This window comes from Hyla sarda, chromosome 1, assembly GCF_029499605.1.
Source record: "Hyla sarda isolate aHylSar1 chromosome 1, aHylSar1.hap1, whole genome shotgun sequence".
NCBI lineage: Eukaryota > Metazoa > Chordata > Amphibia > Anura > Hylidae > Hyla > Hyla sarda.
This window is the reverse complement of record NC_079189.1, coordinates 354,769,979-354,789,872: the sequence shown is the minus strand read 5'-3', so window position 1 is coordinate 354,789,872 and position 19,894 is coordinate 354,769,979. Positions and strand designations below refer to the sequence as shown.

Genomic DNA, 19,894 nt, shown 5'->3' with positions numbered 1-19,894 from the left:
ATATAATAATAATAAAAAAAGAAAAAAATTACACATGGGTAAAATTACACGATGGGTAAATCCCCTAGCAATTCAGTGAAGATGCTCTGATGGCTCCTGCTGGTCTTTGTTTATTTTGGTGCAGTAATGACATGCCATCCATCTGGGTGAACAATGCAGCTAATGGTTGGCCTCAGCATTGATGCCAGCATATATGACATGTGTGAGGCCTGTGATTGGCTGCAGCAGCCAGGTAGATGAACAGCACATCATCATGCCTACATAATGAATGGTCGGGCCCAATGAAGCATTAGCACTAGAGCAGCAAGGGATTTAACATGTAATAACCCCTTTTAAATAAACATTATATATTATTGTTTCTAAATGTATTATATCTCTGTCTATAGTACCTCCCCATAAGCAATGCACTACACAAGGGGTATTCAATTCAAAGAGGCTCAGTTAGAGAAAATGTCCTCCCCTATTAATTACCAGCCCCCAGCAGACAGTAAAAAATGTAGGTAGTAACAGCACCCCTGTTGATAGCAACATCCCCCAATAGGCACTAGCAGCCCCCTCTGTTGGTAGTTACAGCCCCCTGTAGGTAGTAACAGCTGATTGCGGGGATACGGCAGCTGGGATCCCCCGTGATCTCTGGAACGGGACCCTGGCTGCCAGTGAAGGAGTGTTTAGTCTATTGGAAGATGACCATGCTCCGTTTATTTCTATGGGAGCGCCAGCGATGCCTGAGAGCTGTACTCGGGTCTTTTTGACACTCCCATAGAAATGAATGGAGCGTATACCTTCTGCAGCATGCGCTACTCACTGAGAACTGGGTCCTGTTCTGGAGATGGGGGTTTTCAGCAGTTGGACCCCCCCGCTATCTATAATAAGTTAGTTTTGGCTGGAGTCCTCCTTTAAATCTTAAGATATCACAAAACAGTAAAAAGAAGCATCTGACAAGGCAGAATCCTCAATTTACCTCTTCTGCATGATCCCCTTCTTTAAAATACAGCCTGTAGCCGGATATTGTGTCTGATCGTGGGGGAATCCAGGACAGTAGTATACTTGTTTCTGACTCTGCTTCTGCTTTGAAGTTAAGTGGCTGACTGGGAACTGCAGAAATAAATGTTTTATTTATTTCTCTTACATATAGTGCCATATAATATTATATAATATAATACATTATATAACATATTCCCCAGCACTATATTGAAAGTATCATCACTTACATAAGTCTCTGCCCTCAATGGGGCTCACAATCTAATGTATCCATTTCAAACACAAACTTTTGGGACAATTTTATAAAATGCAATATAAGTATGTAGGCTTTAGTATAAGAAGAAAACAGAATACTGGGAGGAAATCCACACAAATAAAGTGAACATAACTGGTTAGTTTCAAATAATGACACTCTAATTTAGATAAGAGCATGATTTGGATGCACATAAAAATTATACCTTCAAAGAAATGTAATTATAAAGAAAGCAAACCACTATAACATCAATTTGTTTTAGAAAATGCTTGAATTTCCAAAAAACAAAAAATAAATAAATAAGCATAAATAAGCTTCAATGGCATGGAGCCCAACAGTTGAAAAAGGTATATAAAGTCAAACCCAAAAACTAATCTACTAATCTAAATGTAAAAGAAGATTTCCTGAGGTGTTATGTGTGCATTTTGTGTGCATAGCACAAACTTAATACTCAAAATTTTACATTAAAGGGGTACTCCTGTGGAAAACTTTTTTTTTTTTTAATCAACTAGTGCCAGAAAGTTAAACAGATTTGTAAATTACTTCTATTAAAAAATCTTAATCTATCCAGTACTTTTTAGAGTCTGTATACTACAAAGGAAATGTTTTACTTTTTGGAACGCAGTGCTCTCTGCTGACATCATGACCACAGTGCTCTCTGCTGACACCTCTGTCCATTTTAAGAACTGTCCAGAGTAGGAGAAAATACCCATAGCAAACATATGCTGCTCTGGACAGTTCCTAAAATGGACTGAGATGTCAGCAGAGAGTGTGCTCGTGATGTCAGCAAAGAGCTCTGTGTTCCAAAAAGAAAACCATTTCCTCTGTAGTATTCAGCAGCTAATAAGTACTGGAAGGATTAAGATTTTTTAATAGAAGTAATTTACAAATCTGTTTAACTTTCTGGCACCAGTTGATTAAAAAAAATAAATAAAGTTTTCCACCAGAGTACCCCTTTAACACAAGTCTATGTACCTAGTGGCCCTGACAATCTATCCCAGTTAAGGCTGTAGTACATTTTCAAAAAAGGTTGGCCGAGCATTTAATTTAAACTAATTTTACTTCTGACCTAAATTTTAATCTGTGAAAAAAAGGCTAATAAAATTTTAGCTGAAAAAATCCACTAATAAACCGAAATATCTTTATATATCTGTAAATGATTTACCACAATGACAACCATAGATTTCTACAATATTCTAGTGCATTATATTGTACTGATATTAAGAGGGTTACAGAATATTTCAGATGAGAGCATATTGTCAAATATAAATTTGATGGCAAATAATCACTTGTTTTGAAGATAGATGTATTGTTGTGACTGGTTTATACTTCATTGAAGTATTGGGAATTGTGTAGCTGTTATGATGGTATTTAGAATTGTTTTGCTAACTCCCATAATATTTAGGTTAGGTTATTTTTAATGTTTTTAATGATGGGGAAGTTTTGATATAATGTAATATATATTTGAAAAAAAGAAACTATGTTCTTCATATGTTATTGAGGTGAAATTTACTTTTAATAATTCAGGAACAATAGCTTATGCATGGTCGATAAATATGACACCCCATGAAATTCTGCTTGAACTTATCCTAGCAGAGGTTATTCTTCTTTTAACAGTATTAAAGGGGTTATCCAACATAAGGTGACTTTAGTAAATAAATGTCATACAGTAATGGAAATGTTTACTAAGGATTTGTGCTTGTGGTAAATGGCCATGTCCTGTGTCCCCATTATGCTGCTGGCTGGTTTTGGGAACTGGCTACTTTGGGTTTCCGTGGCCTCCTTCAGACTACAATCCCCTGGATTCTTTGTTTCAAGGTGGTAGCTGACTTTTTTTTTCCCTCCCACACACGGTCGTTCTACCCATTGCAGCACAGCCATGCTCCATTTGATCATATGACTTGCCTGACATCATCTAACACACAAGAGGTGGATCTGTGTGATGATGAATGCACGTAAATACATGTTAATAACGTCATCAGGGAGATGGCTTCACACACAACAGAAAAAGCAGCCAAGCCACTTGCCAGCACCGGACTTGTGATGTATTGTCTCGGGCAGCACAGCAAACTAGGAAAGGTCCAAGACAACACTAATTTTGTAGGCTGCAGAAATTGAATCTCCAGGGTAAAGAAAGATACGAAATTCAGTACCTGCCACCAAACATAGGTTAATGAAGTATATTAGTAACTAGACTAACTTTGCTGCCCCTGTTCTACATTCAGAGAAACCAAAATACAGCAATACCCCTTTAAATTAAAAAACAGAATGAAAAAAAGGTTAAAAACAATAAGTCAGTGGAAGTAAAATATAAGACATTTATCAATTTCAAAATGTTGAACCTACCTCCTGTCTGTGTGATGACTTGAATTTCATTCGATAAAGGTCCATCCCCAACTGAAGTAAAGGCCAGGACCTTCACTGAGTATGTTTTTTGAGGCACCAAGTTTGATATAGTGGTAATTTGACTATCAGCTACATTAGATTTTGTCCAACTATTAATGTGTTGGGTTGGGTCCATAGTATAATAAACTCTATAGCCCTGTATCTGTCCATTGGGTTCCTCAGGTTCTTCCCATTGAACCAATATAGTTGATGAGCTCAGCATGCGTGCCTGCACATTCCGAGGAGCACTAGATGGGGCTTGTTCTGAAGTCCTTGTGGTGACAGGTTCACTGGGTGGGCCACGTCCTATGTTGTTTACAGCAACCACTCTGAACTCGTACTCTGAATAGGGACTAAGACCTGCAACACTATACCGTGTTGTAGCCACACCATCAATTTCTTTGTACTGTTCTTCAGAACTCTTCGGTTTGTGCTGGATTATGTAATATGTTACAGGCTCAGGATTTCCAGAATCCCAGGTTAATGTGATACTTGTAGCAGTGCTTTCTGTCACCACAGGAGTTCCAGGTGGCCTTGGTAAGGCTGTAATGAAAAAAACATTATTACTAGATTATAACAGAAAATAATGTGAAAGCTTTGGTCAATGTTAGATCAGATCATTTAATACTTCAAATAAAAAGCAATGCATCAAAATGACTTTCTGTCCTATATAACACTGCCTATTGTCTGGGTGAAGTAGATTTTTCTTTTTTAATGTCATGAAGGAAACTTTACAAATTATACTTCATTTATTTGAGGTTCACAAAAGCCCCCTCTTAAAATGAAAACCATAGATTTAATTTCTAAAAATGTTTCAAGCTGTTGTTCCAATTGAAAAGGCTGAATGACAGTTTAGGTCAGGTAATGGGATCATCATAATTGGCAAATTATCATTAAAAGAAAATAAATATGCAGAAATGGCCTGCTTGCCCTGTAAAACATTTATTTGGATAACTTTGAATGTTATGAGATAATTCTACTAAAGAACAACACTGCTATTTTTTTATGTCCTAAAAGACTGTCTGGCCTCTTAACCCCTTAAGGACCCAGTCATTTTACACCTTAGGACCCGGCCATTTTTTGCACATCTGACCACTGTCACTTTAAACATTAATAACTCTGGAATGCTTTTAGTTATCATTCTGATTCCGAGATTGTTTTTTCGTGACATATTCTACTTTAACTTAGTGGTAAAAATTTTTTGGTAACTTGCATCCTTTCTTGGTGAAAAATCCCAAAATTTGATGAAAAATTTGAAAATTTTGCATTTTTCTAACTTTGAAGCTCTCTGCTTGTAATGAAAATGGATATTCCAAATATTATTTTATTTTATTCACATATACAATATGTCTACTTTATATTTGCATCATAAAGTTGACGAGTTTTTACTTTTGGAAGACACCAGAGGGCTTCAAAGTATAGCAGCAATTTTCCAATTTTTCACAAAATTTCCAAAATCACAATTTTTCAGGGACCAGTTCAGGTTTGAAGTGGATTTGAAGGGTCTTCATCTTAGAAATACCCCACAAATGACCCCATTATAAAAACTGCACCCCCCCCCCCCAAAGTATTCAAAATGACATTCAGTCAGCATTTTAACCCTTTAGGTGTTTCACAGGAATAGCAGCAAAGTGAAGGAGAAAATTCACAATCTTCATTTTTTACACTCGCATGTTCTTGTAGACCCAATTTTTGAATTTTTACAAGGGGTAAAAGGAGAAAATGTATACTTATATTTGTAGTCCAATTTCTCTTGAGTAAGCACATACCTCATATGTCTATGTAAAGTATTCGGCGGGCGCAGTAGAGGGCTCAGAAGGGAAGGAGCGACAAGGGGATTTTGGAGCGTACGTTTTTCTGAAATGGTTTTTGGGGGGCATGTTGCATTTAGGAAGCCCCTATGGTGCCAGAACAGGAAAAAAAAAACACATGGCATACCATTTTGGAAACTAGACCCCTTGAGGAACGTAACAAGGAATAAAGTGAGCCTTAATACCCCACAGGTGTTTCACGACTTTTGCATATGTAGAAAAATGTAATAAAAATTTCACTAAAATGTGTGTTCCCCCCCAAATTTCACATTTTTGCAAGGGTTAATAGCAGAAAATACCCCCCAAAATTTGTAACCCCATCTATTCAGAGTATGGAGGTACCCCATAAGTTGACCTGAAGCGCACTACGGGCGTACTACAATGCTCAGAAGAGAAGGAGTCATATTTGGCTTTTTGAGAGCAAATTTTGCTCGGGGGGCTTGTCGCATTTAGGAAGCCCAAATGGTGCCAGAACAGCAAAATAACCCCCACATGGCATATCATTTTGGAAACTAGACCCCTTGAGGAACGTAACAAGGGGTACAGTGAGCATTTACCCCCCACTGGTGTCTGTCAGATCTTTGGAACAGTGGGCTGTAGAAAATTTTTTATTTGCGCAGCCCACTGTTCCAAAGATCTGTCAGACACCAGTGGGTTGTAAATTCTCACTGCACCCCTCATTACATTCCGTGAGGGGTGTAGTTTCCGAAATGGGGTCACATGTGTTTTTTTTTTTTTGCGTTTGTCAAAACCGCTGTGACAATCAGCCACCCCTGTGCAAATCACCTCAAATGTACATGGTGCACTCTCCCTTCTGAGCCTTGTTGTGCGCCCCCAGAGCACTTTGCGCCCACATATGGGGTATCTCCGTAGTCGGGAGAAGTTGCATTACAAATTTTGGGGGGCTTTTTTCCCCTTTTACCTCTTGTCAAAATGAAAAGTATAGGGCAACACCAGCATGTTAGTGTAAAAAATTTATTTTTTTACACTAACATACTGGTGTAGACCCCGACTTCATGTTTCCCAACCAGTGTGCCTCCTGTTGTTGCAAAACCACAACTCTCAAGCATTCTCAGGCATGCTGGGAGTAGTAGTTCGGCAACATCTTTAGAGCCAGATGTTGCCGAACTACAACTCCCAGCATGCTTGGAGTTGTAGTTTGCAAACATCTGGAGGACTACAGTTTGCAGACCACTAATACAGTGGTTCCCAATCTGTGCCCTTCCAGATGTTGCAAAACTACAACTCCCAGTATGCCAAAACTGTCCAGGAATGCTGGGAGTTGTAGCTCTGCAACATCTGAAGGGCCAGATGTTACAGAACTACAACTCCCAGCATGCCTGGACAGTAAGGGCATGCTGAGGATGTGTAGTTTTGCAACAGCTGGAAGGGCACAGTGGTCTCCAAACTGTGGACCTCCAGATGTTGCAAAACTGCAACTCCCAGCATGCCCAGATGCCAAGGGCTGTCTGGGCATGCTGGTAGTTGTAGTATATAGGGTCCCAATACAGCAATGCATGTTCCTTTACGGCAACGTGCATTGCTGTAAAGGGCCCGACCGCGGCTGAAGATCTACTCACCTGTCGCCGCCGCCGCCATCTTCCTCGCCGGGATCCGGGTCTTCAGGGACGAGGTAAGTACCGGGGCCGGTCCCCAGCACTCCACCGTCCCCCGCCGCGTCCTCCAGTCTTCCTCCCGTCCTCTCCGGACTTCAAGGGGCCAGGCAGGACGGGAGGAAGTAACCTCCCCCCCCCTGCGATTGGTCGGTTAACTAACCGACAGATCGCAGGGTATAGGAGGAGGTGGCTGGCATGCCACCTCGCTCTTATGATTTAGCATGGTCCTGGCTGTCTGTGACAGCCGGGATCATGCAAAATTACCGGGCGGTTGGGTCCCAGAGACCCGATCAGCCCGGTATCGCCGCAGATCGCAAGGGCGATTTCCCTTGCGATTAGCGGCGATCGCCGACATGGAGGGCCTACAAGGATTTCAGCAGGGATCCGCTTCCGATCTCCGCCGGGTGAGCGGCGGAGATCAGGAAAAGACATGACGTATGCATACGTCATGGGTCCTTAAGACCCAGGATGTGATGACGTATGCGTACGTCATGGGTCCTGAAGAGGTTAAAGGGGTACTCCGGTGGAAAACTTTTTTTTTTTTTTAATCAACTGGTGCCAGAAAGTTAAACAGATTTGTAAATTAGCCTAAAACCACTGAAGGAGGAGAGAGCACACCGTGCAGCTAAACATGCAGATATACGATACCGCTGGTGTACACTGGCAGCCTCCGGACCCGATAAATTACAAAGCAGCACCTGCGGGGTGCACACACTAGATAAAGTATCCAATAATACAATGAAAAAGAGGTAGCGTGCACTCACCGCGGGTAAACAGCTGCAGGCCCAAGGTCCGGGATCACCACGGCATAGACGAAGACGGTAAGGGGCGCTCAGAGGCCTCTGAGCGCCCCTTACCGTCTTCGTCTATGCCGTGGTGATCCCGGACCTTGGGCCTGCAGCTGTTTACCCGCGGTGAGTGCACGCTACCTCTTTTTTATTGTAAGATTTGTAAATGACTTCTATTAAAAAAATCTTAATCATTCCAGTATTTATTAGCTGCTGAATACTACAGAGGAAATTATTTTCTTTTTGGAACCCAGTGCTCTCTGCTGACATCATGACCACAGTGCTCTCTGCTGACATCTCTGTCCATTTTAGGAACTGTTCAGAGCAGCATATGTTTGCTATGGGGATTTTCTTCTACTCTGGGCAGTTCTTAAAATGGACAGAGATGTCAGCAGAGAGCACTGGGTTCCAAAAAGAAAAAGAAAATAATTTCCTCTGTAGTATTCAGCAGCTAATAAGTACTGGAAGGATTAAGATTTTTTAATAGAAGTAATTTACAAATGTGTTTAACTTTCTTGCACCAGTTGATTTAAAAAAAAAGTTTTCCACTGTAGTACCCCTGTAAATAATAAATATGGCTCTGAGTAGGGCAAAAGACCCACCACATCCAGTGATTGGCTGCAGTGGTCACATGTCCATGTGGAAAAAGACCCAAGAGTACAGAGACCAATGGGATATGGGAAGTGTCAGACCAGAAGTAGTGGTGGATTAGTAAAAAGAGTAAGACTTATTTTTACGATTCCAGGCATTGAAAAAATACACATATGTAACTTACAAAAGGACTTAGGTAGCACTATGACATATTCTGACCAGAGATTTAATTTAAAATTTTAGGAAAAGAGATAAATTATTGCAGTATAAAATATATTACATGCAATAAGAAAAAGTAGCATCTTAGCTAAATATGTTTTAAGGCTATGTTTATGCACAGGTTTTTTATAGCCTTATTGTCAGCTGTTTTACTGTTTTCACAATTTTCACTTTCTTTACACACAATCCACATACAGTCATGGCCGTCAATGTTGGCACCCCTGAAATTTTTCAAGAAAATTAAGTATTTCTAACAGAAAAGGATTGCAGTAACACATGTTTTGCTATACACATGTTTATTCCCTTTGTGTTTATTGGAACTAAACCAAAAAAATCGAGGAAAAAAAAACAGATTGGCATAATGTCACATCAAACTCCAAAAATGGTCTGGACAAAATTATTGGCACCCTTTCAAAATTGTGGATAAATATGATTGTTTCAAGCATGTGATGCTCCTTTAAACTCACCTGTGGCAAGTAACAGGTGTGGGCAATATAAAAATCACACCTGAAAGCAGATAAAAGGAGAGACGTTCACATTGTGTGTCTGTGTGTGCCACACTAAGCATGGACAACAGAAATAGGAGAAGAGAACTGTCTGAGGACTTGAGAACCAAAATTGTGGAAAAATATCAACAATCTCCAGAGATCTAGATTTGCCTTTGTCCACAGTGCACAACATTTTAAAGAACTTTGCAACCCATGGCACTCTAGCTAATCTCCCTGGGCATGGACGGAAGAGAAAAATTGATGAAAGATGTCAACAGTACTTGGTGGTATACCGGTTCATACCCAATTTTTTTTCCTATACGATATAAATTTTTCCCATACCGCAATACCAGTTGAGCCCCTCCCCCCCACCCATGAATGAATGAATTGTCAGCTGCAGTGGCTGTCCCCACATCGGGGAAGTAATCATTTGTGACCCGTGGGCGCTGTTCTGCTTCTCTTCTCCCACAATGAATTATCAGCCCAGCACTGTGCTGTCCCCCACATTGGGGAACTAATCATATGTCATCCGCAAGCGCCGCACTCTTCGTCCTGCTATGAGGGTTACCCACTATGTTCAATGCCATCCGAGATGCGATGTCTCATGGTCACTAACAATAATCAACACCAAAAAATAGACCATGTAAGACGAAACTACCAGAAAATATTGAAAAGTATAAATCTTTATTTGAAAAACAATCAATTTGTTAAAAACAAGTAAAAGACATTTACTGGTACAACAAACAAGAGCTCAGGCAGAAGAGTGGAGGATGAGAACATAAATGAAAAGGGGCTGTATATCAGGTCTATTTCTGCTGAGAACAAGAATGAATTGTGCAAGGTATAGCAACAAATATTGCCCCAGGGATATGCAGTATTACTATGCAAATGACATACAGGGACATAATTACTATTATTAGTGTGAATAGAGACTCTACTCTAGAAGCATTTTTGGGTGTTACATCCCGAAATTATATGACACCAATATCAGTGTGAACAGACTTGAACTCTATAAGCGTTTTTGGGTGTAATCTACTTCTAGCAGGGTGCTACAATCCGGAATTATATGACACCAATATCAGTGTGAACAGAGACTTGAACTCCACAAGTGGTTTTGGGTTTAACTTACTCCTGGCAAGAGACAATTGTGTTGATACCGAATATCATATTACTTTCAGCTCATTAAGATGGCGGCAGAAACTTTTGTGCACTATTTATTAATAATGTTTTGTTCACAATTTTATGGGAAATAATAAAAGGGAAGTTTTAATTTTCTCACAATCCATCAGTGCTTACTGTAATACATATTCCTTGTGTCGGGGCTGCAAAAATAAACAAAATAAACTTTAACTTCCCTTCCTACGTTCCCCCGTTGCTCCTGTAACAGCCTCACGCTGGGGATGGGAACGTCACAGAGCCGTCAGCCTATCACCGGTCGCAGCGATGTCCTGCCTCGGCCGGTGATAGGCTGAGCGCACTGTCATGTAAGGAGACGGCCGGCTCCTTACATGACAGTGCGCTCAGCCTATCACCGACTGTGACGTTCCCATCCCCAGCGTGAGGCCGTTACCAGAGCAACGGGGGAACGTAGGAAGGTGAGTTAAAGTTTATTTTGTTTATCTTTGCAGCTCGGGCACAGGAATATGTAGTACAGTACAGAGTTCCAGTGGCGGTGGCCCACAACTCACAGTAGGACGAGGAGAGCAGGGCTTGCGGGAATCATGATTAATTCCCCAATGTGGGGGACAGCGCAGTGCTGGGATGATAAACGGGGGGGGGGGGGGGAGAGATAGAGAAGCAGTGCCCATGGGTCCCATGATGATGGGGGGGGGGGGGAAATATCGTGGAACTGCCATAACTTACAAAAATACCATGATACACATTTTTGGTCATATAGCCCAGCTCTAGGTGTCAACGCAAGATAGTTGGAATGGTGGATAAGCAACCCCAAACAAGTTCCAAAGATATTCAAGCTGTCCTGCAGGCTTGGGGAGCATCAATGTCTGCACGAACTATCCGTCAACATTTAAATTAAATGAAACGCTATGGCAGGAGACCCAGGAGGACCCCACTGCTGGCACAGAGACATAAAAAAGAAAGATTACATTTTGCCAAAATGAAGTTGAGTAAGCCAAAATCCTTCTGGGTAAACATCTTGTGGACAGATGAGACCAAGATAGAGCTTTTTGGTAAAGTCCTTCATTCTACTGTTTACCGAAAACAGAATGAGGCCTACAAAGAAAACAACACAGTACCTACAGTGAAATATGGTGGAGGTTCAATGATGTTTTGGGGTTGTTTTGCTGCCTCTGGCACTGGGTGCCTTGAATTGGTGCAAGGAATCATGAAATCTGAGGATTATCAACGGATTTTGGGTCGCACTCTACAGCCCAGTGTCACAAAGCTGGATTTGTGTCCGAGATCTTCCTGCAGGACAATGACCCCAAACATACGTCAAAAAGCACCCAGAAATGGATGGAAGCAATGTGCTGGAGAGTTCTGAAGTGGCCAGCAATTAGTCCAGATCTAAATCCCATTGAACTCCTGTGGAGAGATCTTAAAATTTCTGTTGGGAAAAGGCGCCCTTCCAATAAGAGACACCTGGAGCAGTTTGCAAAGGAAGAGTGGTCCAACATTCCGGCTGAGAGGTGTAGGAAGCTTATTGATGGTTATAGGAAGCAACTGATTTCAATTAATTTTTCCAAAGGGTGTGCAACCAAATATTAAGTTAAGGGTGCCAATAATTTTGTCCAGACCATTTTTGGAGTTTGGTGTGACATTATGTCCAATTTGCTTTTTTCTCCCTTTTTTTGGTTTAGTCCCAATACACAAAAAGGGAATAAACATGTGTATAGCAAAACATGTGTTACTGCAATCCTTCTCTGTGAGAAATACTTAATTTTCTTGAAAAATTTCAGGGGTGCCAAAATTTACGGCCATGACTGTACATAATTATCCTTTATTTTGGCCATTTTCCATTCTTACAGTCCTTTTCCATCTATATTGCCTTTGCCATGCCTTATTTTACATTCACAAACGTCCACTTCTGTTGTAAAAGCGCTGTGGAACGCAGATGCGTTCCACATGATGCACTTCCAGTCAGGTGAAAGGCTTCTTTCCCTTCCTCCGGTCAGTAATCATTGAGACATATACATCTACATGTTCAACCATTTCCAACTCTCACTATTTATAAATTTTTTCTGCACTTTCCTCTGTACTTCTCCATATAATTATACCTTTTGACATCACTTCCGGCTTCCTGGACCGGAAGTGAGTTCCGGCATCCCCATTTATGCCTCCGCTTTTACTACTCTCTCAGCCACATGCGACTACGGTCGCCTACCACCTAATCACCATGTCCTTCAGCAGATAATAGATTGATTCATCTAGTTATGTCCTTTCTTTTCCTCTCTCTGCCCTGCATATGTCTTCTGTTGCTGTACCATTTGTCCAAATATATTGCCCTGCAATGTTTCTCATCAATTGACCCACCTCTGTTTGGCGCAATGTCCATTATCTTTGTGTGCAACCATAGTTTGGTAGAATATTCCTCAGGATTTGCTTAAAAAATATGTATTCTATTAGTCTGCAGAAACTTGATTGGCAGATATGTTTTTCACCTTCATATGTCCTAATACGGTTTATTATCCGGCATTACTAAATAGCCATACTAATTTTACCATGATTTATCTATGTCCTCATTATGATATTATGCCCTTAAACCCTGTTCTGCTCTGTGTTTTTGACTATCATAATAACACATGGACGGTCTGTTGTATATATTGCATACTGATATTATATTGTTGAGGAAGGTCATATTTGACCGAAACGTCACATTGTTTTTGGATTGCTACAATAAAACCAATTTTTCCATTCACTGCAAGTGGTTTGCTATGTTATTATTTCTTTGATTGCAAAAAGTTTGGGACCCTAACCGGGCACCCACGCTCTTATAGAGAGTGCCGTATCTTATACAAATACACACAGATTTTCCAGCCACTTTTTCTTTAGTCAATTTTTCAGCTGGTTAAATCTTAAAATTAAGCTAAAAAACGGTGTGTAAACAAAGCATAAGTATACAATATATCAAAATCAAATCATACTTTTAAGAGTGTGTAGAAACTAGAAAAGCTCCCTACCTTTAACAGTTATCTGTGCTATTGCTTCTATAACACCAAGAGTAGACATTGCAACACATGTATAATTTGCAGACTGCCTGACATCGGTAAGCTCCAGTACATTTCTGCCAATTGGCATATCATCCTCAGGAGTTAAATCTTCAGCACCAAGCATCCATTTTACATAGGGCATTGGGGACCCTACAGCAACGCAAGTAATATTGACACTTCCACCAGGCATAATCTCATGATTTGTGGGAGGAATAGAAAACCTTGGAGCAATTCGCCGAACTGAACAAAATAAAGAAGGATAAAATAAGTATAACACAACCAATGGAGAAACTATATATTATTCTGATGACATGCACATTACAAAAACACATTTGAAGAAAACTATTTGTATGACATTGTACACATTGAATTTGCTAAATGCTAAATTTTATTCAAAACATATAACATACATTTACTTACACCTATCAGACCCCAACAATTTACCAACTACTGAACAAAACACAAACACCATGCAAATACATATGTATATTTTTTTTACTTTCTATATACATACATATTCAATAAAAGAACTGGTGGATTGCCAGCATGCTCATGTTACACAGTCTCAAGTGCTGATTGACTACAGTTGATGTGATTTTATGTGACTGGCCACATTGTCACATCACAGTCCTAGTGCACATCTACAATGTACTGAAAGTAACATGACTCACTTTCAGACTCCAGAGTGAATGCAACCTACAGATCTTACATACAGTACTAAAACGGATACCAAAATATAGAGAACAACTTATCATTATAGTAACAAGACAAGGCCAGTTCACGTACTGGACTGGGTCATGCATGCAAGCAAATGACTGAGGTCTAGGCAACCATGCTTTGGGAGTTTATAAAAATTATGTAAAAAAATAAATGTATGATTTTTTTTCTGTCTGTCTGTAGATCCTGTATATCTGCACTGAAACAGTAAAAGGGGACGTAGAGGTTTATGGACAACTAAAAGTTGGGATTTTGAAATTAAGGAGGAGAACACAAGGGGAAAGTATAGATTAGGCTGAAGTTGTTAAAATGTCACTATGGCTGTGAGTGTGCTGAAAAGAGGAGTATGGCAGGGGAACATTCACAGTTTAGTTACATACAGGTTCTAAGTAAAGCAACAGCTACTGGATTAATAGTAAGAGAGATTTCTTGTATGTAAATAAGGGTGTCAACTAGGAGGTTAATTGTATTTTAAACAAGCATTTGCAGAACCTATACTAGCAAGCAAAAAAGAGACAAATATTCCTGCTTCAACTATCCAACTCCACCATTGTGAAATCAAAGTATATCAATGTTCAATCCAATCACCATGGCACATATTTGTAAATGGTCTATATTTGTTACTGTTAAATATATATTTAGAATAGAGTATAATTTTAAAAGGGTACTCCGGCACTAAACATCTTATCCCCTATCAAAAGGATAGGGGATAAGTTGTTAGATCGCGGGGACCCAGCGGCGGGATCCCCACGATCTAACAACTTATCCCCTATCCTTTTGATTGGGGATAAGATTTTTAGCACCAGAGTACCCCTTAAATGTATAGCCTTGTGCTTTTTTTTTTTGCTTATATTTTAGTGGAGATCTCCCCAAAGTCACCAGCACACAGGAATACAGATCATGCCAATGAGATATGTTGGCCAATTGTGCTTCTACCATGTGTTTGATAATAATTTAAAGCTTGGGACAGTATACCTCAGGCACTCTAGCTATGGATGCACAACATCTCATTCAGAGCCACATTGTAATGAGAAACAGAGTGCACTAAAATAAAATTATCTAATGACAAAGTAGAACGATCCAAGCTTGATACAGAGATCACAGTTAACCAGTAAGAAATTATATGTTATTATATGTTAGATATTATGATCAGTTTCTGTTGGCAGCAACATGATTGGAATCATATTCTGATAATTCCAAAAGACTATATATGCATTAGAATATTTTTTTGCTCTGCCATAAGCCTTGGTAAAAAACTACAAAATGGAGCAGGTGTTAGGTCAGAACAATGTAGAAATAAACACAATGTTAGAGCATTAATGCTCAATTCTGCTTTGTTATGAAACAACCATGTAAGGTGCCATGAGGTCATATCCCAGTTACAAATAATATGTGCCACAATAAAGTAAACCTTTGAGTGAATAATTGAAGAGGCAATTGTTTAATGGTCTAGCGGAAGGTATGGCAGGCAGGAGTGTAGAAAGAAGGAGCTCACACATATCTATTTAAAAGACAAGCAATATCTACTCATGCATAGATACAGTTCTAGTATAGTTCAAAATTAGATGTCACAATGCAGAGCGTTCCCATGCCCAACCGATATGTCATATGCCATCTATTATTACTGTGCATAACAAACCAGTAGTATAGGCAGGCAGTTAATAAACAAAAGAAAAATTTACATACCCAAGGTTGCCATGCACTCAAGATCATTCTCGCATGCATCAAAATTAGACTACTGCAAGCATAAGAAGCCAAGCTGGAGCATCCAATGCCAAATATTTACACTGAACTTAAGGTAAAAAAAAGTGTAAAAAAAAAAAAATCACAATGCAGCTACATTCATTTCATTTGTATTCTTTGTTATTGTTGAATTATTATTTTTGTAAGGTGGGTAAAAAGTAAAAAACACACCAACCTTCTCGCAGCTCTGAGGGATGTAGGGGTTTGATGCAGAACACAATGAAATGAGGAAAGGAGAAAAACAAGGGAAACACAGAGAGAGTAAAAAGGCCATATAAAGGCTTTCAACTGCTTTTTGAACATCTTTTACTTGTTACACCTCCCTAATCTTCAATATACGTTAGCATTTTTTCAGCTTAGAAACAATAGCTAGCCAATTATTTTATTTTATTTTTTTAATTGAAGATTTGTTTCGGCAAGAGACCTCTCTGTTGCTGTAAGTCAACTTATTTTTTTGAGTAAGACATTAAACTTTAATAGTTTAAGAATATACTTGTTTTTAGCTAGGTATGTTCCTAAAACTGTTAACACTACAGGAATGAGCTGACTGTAGGGTACTACCTTTCATTTCCTATTTTTCATCTACTTTAGGTTTTGGTCAGTATATATAGTTACATAAGAAAGATAAGTAGCACAAACCATTAGTGAAACATCAAAATACATTTTTGATTATTTTTAATGATTTGCAGTGACCATTCTACACAGTCATCTGTTTTATCATAATTTATCAATTTTTAGAAAGTGCTATTTATTTATAGAATAGTCAGTTCATTACTGTAGTGGATGGGATAACATTTACCATTAAGTATGTAAAATTAATAAAACAAAAATACAAAGAAAGAAGAAGAGTAGTAGAATAAGTGTGATGAAAATACAATTATTTTCATAATGCTGTTTAAGGTTAGAGGGTTATCCACTACAAACGCTAAAGCAATATCAGTATTTGTATCCATCGTGTTGCTTTCAATGTCATCTGCAATTCAGGAGAACATGAAACTATAAATTCAGTATTAATAATATATAAAGGAGTAGACACATTTTGCTTTTCCAAAAAATTACAGCACCTCAAAAATAAATGCAATGCACGCAACTAATTGCAAGAAACCAAAAAAGGAAAAATTAAAAAATACTTACAACCCTCAGGTAATGACCTACTTATTTTTTTTCCCCACAATTATTGAGTCAGATGTTGTCCACTTTTCTATTGTGGTAACAGTAACTGTGAACATCCTGAAAATAATAGCCCAAATGCCCACTGAATGTAGACACCAGGGGTTTGTCATTCCTACCTCTTACATATAGATTTGCCGGAGCTGAATACCGTGTCCCAGCACTGTTGGTGGCAACACACTCATATTTTCCCTGGTCAGCTTCTTCACTCTGCTCAATTTGTAGTGCACCTGTTTAGATATAAAATATACAGCCAAACAAAGAGTTAGGTAATGTCCTTCTAATTCTATATGTCTCCAATTTGCCATAAGTAACACAAAAAACTTTGAATAGGAAGGTCCAATCAACGTCGATTCTTGCTACTACAGATAAAAGCAATGCAATTGTAAAATAAACATTTCAGTTCATCAGTTGTTACTTTTTACATAAGAAAACAAAACACATATACAACAAGAATCTAATTTAATGTAAATAAATTGTTAAAATTTAATTAAAATGGAAATGAGTGAAACTGCTTCAAGGAAGTATGGCTTTGAAATATAACAAAATATTGTATATTTTGTCATTGCTCAATTGAATATCTTTTTGTAAATATGTTTAATTAGCAAATTGTGAATGAGTTTAGAAAGTTTAAAATTTTGGAAAGCCAAAACAGTTTGCATTTTTGGAAAGCCAAATTGAGCAGCAAGAACAAAAATGCTGCATGGCACAAAAAGTAAAAATGCAAAAATATTTTTCCCATTACTTTTCTATATCAATAAAAATGTATTTTATTTAATTCAAGAGACACATCTTTGTTTAAGACATGCAGGTTCTAAAGAAAGACAGTTTGATACAACTTACAAGATAAGAAATGTATGCTGGAAAACAAAGAGCAGTTGAATTAGAAAATAAAATATTTAAAACAATGGCTACTGCCAAGACCAGAAGAAGCCAACCAATCACTGCTTGAGGTCCACAGTAGGCCCCTAAGACACCCATCAAAATCCACAGGTGGGATTAGCAGTGTGGTGTCACAAAAGCCAAGAAAAAAAAACAAAAAAAAAAAACAAGAAGAGTTGTAAACAGTCAGAATATAAAAAAAAAAAACATTATTATAAACATATCGCTAAAATAGAATGTTATAAACCTGAAGTTTCCAGTGCCTGGGAACCGATGATCCAAAAAGTCAATGAAGAAATTCAAGAAAATTTCAGTAAGGGGGAGGAACAATTACAGTATGTGAATTTGCAAGAGGAAAATGTCAAGTTTACTTAAAATTTTGCTACAAGAAGAAAAATTTTGAAAAATAGAAGAAAAAAATAGAAGAACAGTTACAAGACCAAAACCAAAATCATTTCTGAAATATAAGATCAAAAAGTCGACTCCTGGTTGCCATCTGCATGTCTTCAACTGTTCCCTAGACCAAGTGGCATAGGTCCAGAACATGAACAGCTAAGGAAGAAAAAAATGTTTTTTTTTTCTCTCCAATCAATCGGACAAAAAAAAAAAAAAAAAAAAAAAAAAGAAGAATAAGAAGAAGAAAAAGAAGAAAAAAAAAGAGGGACACATGGAAAGCTGTGACTGGGCTTTGGCCAAAAGACCTTGATATGCTTTCTTTGAAGCATATCACAAACTAAAATTGTTTATTAAATAAAATAAAATAGATGAATAAGACACATGATCAAGTAGTAAAATAATATAAAAATAAAATTGTATTTTTAAATGATAAAGAACAGATACAAGTGTAATGGAAATACAAAAAAATAAATAATAAAAAAAGAATGAATAAGATCATTCTGTGACTCTTAGTTCTTAGTCTTACCTCTTATTGGTGTACCACCTGGGTGGATAATATGAATGCAAATAAGATTAGAAAGAAGAATCATTAGTACCAGAAGAAGGAGGCTTAGGATTTGGAAGAAGAATCAAATCAGATTTACAAAATAGAAAAGGATAACAGGAATATACTGAATAAAGGTATTAGGTCCTACGTGCTAGTGCACTGTACAATAAAGAGCCAAGGACCCAAAATGGCACTGAACTCCACTAACTAGTACAGACATATCAATTAGAAGGGGGAATTCTTAGAATTTGTATCTTTAAAACATTTGAGAAGTTGTTTGTGTTTTATCAATCAGATGTTTAGGGAGTAATGCTCATCTTGATCTAAAAGCTCTGTGAAGGGCATTCAATGACAAACACTGTGGTACAGGTCAAAGTACAACATCTACTTAAGGGTCAGTGAAGCTACAGGATAAATCCTTAAGTATAGGTGTTGACTAGGTTAGCTACAACAACAATAATTTTGTGAAGGTGTGTGCGCCACTACAGAGGTCTCGTGACTACACTAGCTGGCATAGTAAAATGCATGCCATGCATTTTAACAGTATTGAGAATACTAGGACTGGTCTAAGTATGGAAACTTGTGAGGGGAGAAGTGCGCTGGAGGTCTAAGCACTTACCAATGGATTCTGTAGAATTAAATACGGAGAGAAGAAAAACAGCATAAAAAAATGATTATATTCTGTATCTATTGTCACTTTTAAAGATCTATAAATCTACGATATTACATTTTATGAATAATTTAGACTTTACACTATACACAGGTCCTGCCGACAACAATCAGGTAGGCACTAAACAAGACGGGTTAAACAGCACAGAACGGTTCGGTAAGCCAGGCAATTTGAAAAATAAGAATCTTTCATGGTTTGTGCTGGTTCTTTTATAAGACTATAATAAATCATTATATTTGTTGAGAAATAAAATTTTTGAGTATTCATTACTGTAAAGGTTGTCAGCAAAGTCATAATAGTACTGCCACCTTTGTTCAACAGTAAAAAGTTGCCCGTAAACTGGATTCACACACATTGTTTATAAGTATTTTTTGGTGACACTACATTGTGTGTTGTCATTTTTTTTCATTGGCTTTAGGCAAATGTTCGTTAGTAATCAGGAAGAATATTAAGATCTTTACAACTGGT

The 19,894-nt window shown here is 38.3% G+C and overlaps 1 protein-coding gene across 42 annotated transcripts in view; it reads right to left on the bottom strand.

Annotated features, from left to right (window-relative positions):
- The window catches only part of PTPRD (protein tyrosine phosphatase receptor type D), a 1,959,121-nt gene that overhangs the window by 177,309 nt on the left and 1,761,918 nt on the right, over positions 1-19,894 (bottom strand). For 16 of the 42 annotated variants that reach the window (XM_056521458.1, XM_056521449.1, XM_056521479.1 and 13 more), the window contains 6 exons: positions 18,736-18,753; positions 17,051-17,161; positions 15,937-15,948; positions 13,272-13,541; positions 3,581-4,162; positions 962-1,095 (listed from right to left, as the gene is read on the bottom strand). In XM_056521458.1, coding sequence (XP_056377433.1) covers positions 962-1,095; positions 3,581-4,162; positions 13,272-13,541; positions 15,937-15,948; positions 17,051-17,161; positions 18,736-18,753 — 1,127 coding nt within the window. The remainder of the gene's footprint in view (positions 1-961; positions 1,096-3,580; positions 4,163-13,271; positions 13,542-15,936; positions 15,949-17,050; positions 17,162-18,735; positions 18,754-19,894) is intronic. The other 26 variants (XM_056521544.1, XM_056521553.1, XM_056521562.1 and 23 more) reach the window with 3 other exon arrangements.